Source organism: Pteropus vampyrus, unplaced genomic scaffold, assembly GCF_000151845.1.
Source record: "Pteropus vampyrus isolate Shadow unplaced genomic scaffold, Pvam_2.0 Scaffold131, whole genome shotgun sequence".
Lineage (NCBI taxonomy): Eukaryota > Metazoa > Chordata > Mammalia > Chiroptera > Pteropodidae > Pteropus > Pteropus vampyrus.
Genome location: NW_011888912.1, coordinates 435,050 through 439,376, shown reverse-complemented (window position 1 = coordinate 439,376; position 4,327 = coordinate 435,050). Strand labels below are relative to the sequence as shown.

At 60.4% G+C, this 4,327-nt stretch overlaps 1 protein-coding gene across 2 annotated transcripts in view; it reads right to left on the bottom strand.

The window, feature by feature from the left end:
• The window catches only part of LHX9 (LIM homeobox 9), a 16,804-nt gene extending 16,483 nt beyond the window's left edge, over positions 1 to 321 (bottom strand). For both annotated transcript variants that reach the window (XM_023534762.1, XM_011367236.2), the window contains exon 1: positions 107 to 321. In XM_023534762.1, the coding sequence (XP_023390530.1) occupies positions 107 to 280 (174 nt within the window). In that variant the 5' untranslated portion in view covers positions 281 to 321. The remainder of the gene's footprint in view (positions 1 to 106) is intronic.
• Between the last annotated feature and the right edge of the window lie 4,006 nt (positions 322 to 4,327).

The following is a 4,327-nucleotide window of genomic DNA, read 5'->3' as shown; positions in this document are numbered from 1 at the left end:
CTGGGGCGGGCGTCCCCACGCCTCGCCGTCCTCCGTGGGCCGCCGGGACCCGGGGCTCGGCTTCCAGGGCGCGCGGGGCGCCGGCACCGCGTGGGGCCCTCCTTACCGCGTCGCGGCCGTTGAGCTGGGCGCCTTTGGCCAGGCGGGCCTCGGTCTTGGATCGGCGCTCCATCTCCTCCATGATGCCCTGGATGTGGCCTCCGGCGATGCCGTGGAAGAGCATGGCTGGGGGGCGGAAAGGACACGCGCTGTCTTCTGCTCGGCACCCCACTATTTCCATACACGCGCGCCCCGGGCTCTCAGCTCATCGAGGGAAGGAGACGAGTCCGCGGGGGCTGCGCGGTGGCGGGAGCGCAGAGACGCTCGGGGACACGCGGCGGGAGGGAGAGCGCGAGACAGAGCGGAAAGAGGTCCGCTCGGAAGAGAAAGAAGCAGCAGCAGCAGCAGCAGAAGAAGGGGCGGGGGGAGCCCCAGCGGCTCCCCGAAGGAGATGTGCAGAACACAAACAAATACGGGCGGCGGGGATGCGGACGACGGAGGCGACTCTTGCTGCTCCGAGAGATCGAGTTACTAATGAGAAACAACTGCGGGGGGGCGGGGGCGGGCTGGGGGGGACGAGATCTGGTGCGGAGAGAAAATAGTTTTGAACACAAAGAAAGAAAAAGAAGTGCTATTTTCGGCGGTCCCTGGCTGCTTGCAAGTTCCCGGTGCCGGTAGGTTGGGTTGGGGACTGCGCCAGCCCGAGCCGCGTCCAATTTGTTAAGCGCCTAAAGCCAGCCCATTTTTGATAATTTAGTAGGAGGAGTCCGCTCCCAGGGGCTGCCACGGATTTTTATTCAGACAACAAAGACCTGTCATACTCCTCTCAACCCCCTGGTGATGGGCAAGCGGGGACAAACATTACGAAGGAGGGGGGCTGGGGGGAGGCTGTGGCAGGGGGCATTACTTCCCCCCAGCGCGCGCGCGCGCGCACACGCACACGCACACACACACACCCTTCCAAGAGTTCCCAGCAATCCTGTTTTAAAGGAACCTTATTGTCCCTGGCCTGGTGCAGGAGGCAGCGAGCCTGCCTATTTGGTCCAAGTTCAGGATCAGACCCCGCTCAAGGCAAACAGAATGTCGGCTCCAAACTTGGGGCTCTCTCCTTGTGGATTTTCTGGCCCTCAGCTTACGGAGACCCCACATACTGGAGAGACCGTCTTGTCTTCCACTGCCCCCTCTTTCTCAGCTCGGCTTTTGAAAGCAGGTCACCTCCCTTCCCCCCTGAGGGACCCTGACCTTACCAGGGGCCAGAGCATCCTCCAAAGTAAGAAGCAGGCTAGGAGAACTGATGCTTCTGGAGCTTACTTTTGGCAAAAAAATATTTCTTTGAAAAAACAAGCGTGGAGGACATGCGCATGGAGGACAGGGGCGGGGGCTTGCTGGCCGTGAGGGCGACGTGTTCCCTTACCAGGTTTGGGTCTGAAAGGTGACTGCTGGAGAGTCTGGTGTCCTCTCAGAAGGGGGCATTCTGGGCAGCGACTTGGGGACTCCCTCAAGCTTGGTGCACTCCCTACTGCATGCTGTTCCCATCGCCCTGGCTGGGCGGGGACTTGAGCAACAAGAGAGTGGACATTTGGGAGGATTTGGAGGGGGCCCCTCCCTGTGGAGGAGGGGGACTCGAGAGCCGGTGAGCTGCAGGCTGGCCTGTGCCTCACAAGACGCCAGACTGTTCTGTCTCCTTGTGCTCATGAGCGGGGGCCCCTCCGCGGCCCTATTAAAGAGTGTCCATGACACTCTGAGGTTGTCGATTCATTCAAACCGCCAGAAGCCGGGCAGGGGCAGGAACCAAGCCCACTTTACCCGGAGAGGAGGAAGCCAGGGGGTGCTCGCTGCCTCCTCCCTCCCTCTTTCCTGCCTGAGTCGGACTGCTCCTCGAAGCTTTCCGGAGAACAGGGGGCTCGAGTCCCCACACAGTGGCAGACTCACTTCCCTCTTCGGGAACTGCCAAGGAGCTGCCGCTGAAGCTAGAAAGACGAAGGAATGAAGGAGGAAGGAAGGAAGGAAGGAAGGGAGGGAGGGAGGGAGGGAAGGAGAGAAGGAAGAGAGAAGCAAGACCAGGGATGGAGAGGAGAGAAAGGAAGGAAACGAGAGGCAGAAGGAGGAAGGAAGGCAGGCAAGACTGGAGGGAGGGACGGGGCCGCAGACTGACTTCCTGTCCCAAAGCATCATTTTCTGAAGCTGCTGGATTCGGCTCTTCCGTGAAACCCAAGACTCCATGCTTCCCCTTGCTCTTTTCTCGGGGTCAAAAAATAATGTCATTTGCAGACTGGACGCTGTGGCAGTCCTCCGGTTGCCAGAATGCAGCTCGTGAAACACAACTTCACACAAAAATGAAGCCAATCGAGGGAACCAAGCCGAAGACCTCCTCTCCCACTGTGGCAGCCTACAGGACAGCACGGCTGCTGTTCACTGCAAGCAAATGTGATCAGCCCTTTTGGACAGAAGTCAAAGGGCTTTGCAAACACACGTGCGCCAGCGAAGGGCTCCCGGGAGGGGCCGGGGCGGCCACCCTTTCAGAGACTGTGAGTCCTCTCCCAAAGGGACAGAATGCCTCCCTCCCACAGGTCAGCGGCTCAAAGGACTCAGAGCAGGGGGAGGAGGGGAGGAGGAGGGGTCCCCGGGAGGAACACCAGTCAGCTGACCCAAGGAGGCTCTAGGGAAAAGGGAAGATGGAACCTCAATCCAGGGACACGCTTTCTCTAGTTTCTGGGCTAAACTCTTGTCCCCTCCCCAGTGGCGGTTTGGAACTCAGTTTGGCTGTTGTCGGATGGGGGAGGAGCGGGGGCTGAGTTGCTGAACAAATCAACAAAGAACCCAAGAACACGCTCTCCTTGAAGAGGGAAGTCTGGAGATTCCATGAAGTGAGAGTTTAACAACTCCCAGAAAAAGCCAAAACGCAGTGAAAAACCTCCAGGGCAGCTCTGCGTTCCCTGACTCACGCACGCACTCATTCATTCACTCATTCATTCACTCGTCCATTCCTCTGCTCCACCATATTTGTTAGTCATCCTTCCGATCCTGGCCGGGCAGGGCACCTTCTGCAATCAGCTTCTGGGCTGGGTCCCGGCTACGCCTGCTTTTTCTTATAAAAGTTGAGTTATAGGTTCCTGCACCCAGTGGGATTCGCTACATCCATGAAGAAGGAACTGCGGGCTTGCTCCTCGTCCACCAGTGCAGGAAGTTTGCAGAAGGCGAGGGGTGAGTCAGGAGGCTGCTGGAGTCTGGGAGGTCCTCGTTAGTTCTGCAAACCTGCAGCCCAGCCTCCTCCTACAGCTCTTTAGAGGAAGATGGGGCTGGAGAGGGTGCTCCAAGAACTGGCTGTGTGACCTGGAGTGTCCTCAATTTGGTGTCTTGGAGCCCCAGAAAATTACCCAGAGGGCCCTCCTCGCCCCCTCTCCCTCTCAGAGGACAGTCAGCTCTTCACAGAGAGTTCTTGGTGGCTCTGCTGTCTTTGACCTCTCACTAGGAGGGGCTGGGCCCAGGCCGAACGGTGACCCTCCAGTGCCCCAAAAACGTGGTCTGTCAGTCCAGCCCGCAGCCGGAATCCGGTCCGGAACCACCCCTCTGAATGCGGAACCATGGGCCAGGCGCTGGCCGCTTGTCAAGCGAGCCGGGCACATGCAGCCGCTCCTCTTTCGGCTCCGCCCGCCACCCGATCTCTACCGTTGTCGCTCTCAGGAAGGCGGCTGGACTCTGGGGACACGGGAGCTGGACCGAGGGCTCGAGGTGCTGGACTCCCCACCGGGGCGAGGGGTCCGAACTCCCCCAGGGGAGGCGAAGGAAAGGAGTGGGGGCTGCGGGGGCTCTAGGGTCCAGAGAGGAAAATAACTGGGACGGGCGTCTCTGGAGCGCATGAATGGCTCAGGATCACTTTAGATCTGAATTTTGGAAGCCAAGGTCCTGTGTCCCCGGGTTTGCCCTTAACAGAGCAGAGGTCACCTTATCCCCTGATCCTGGTAAGCTGGTTGAGGAGCCCACTTGGTCTGGAAGGGGCAACCCTCGGAGCGGGGTCCGGCTTGGGGCACTGTCGTAGGCCGTGCCTGGGGAGTCGGTGTCGTCCAGGGGTGGGAACCGAGCACGGAGCGCGGCGCCCGCCAGCCCTGGGCGCACGGCTGCGCCGGGCGGGAGGGGAGCGAATGGCCGGCAGGCGCTGGGCCTTTCTCCAGTAGGTGGACAGAGGCATCCCTAGGTGCCAACCTTCCTCACCAGCGAGGGCGGCAGGTCCAGACTGGGCGCTGCCGCGCGGGCGCGCCTCTGATTCAGCCCGGCTCAGAGGGCCTCG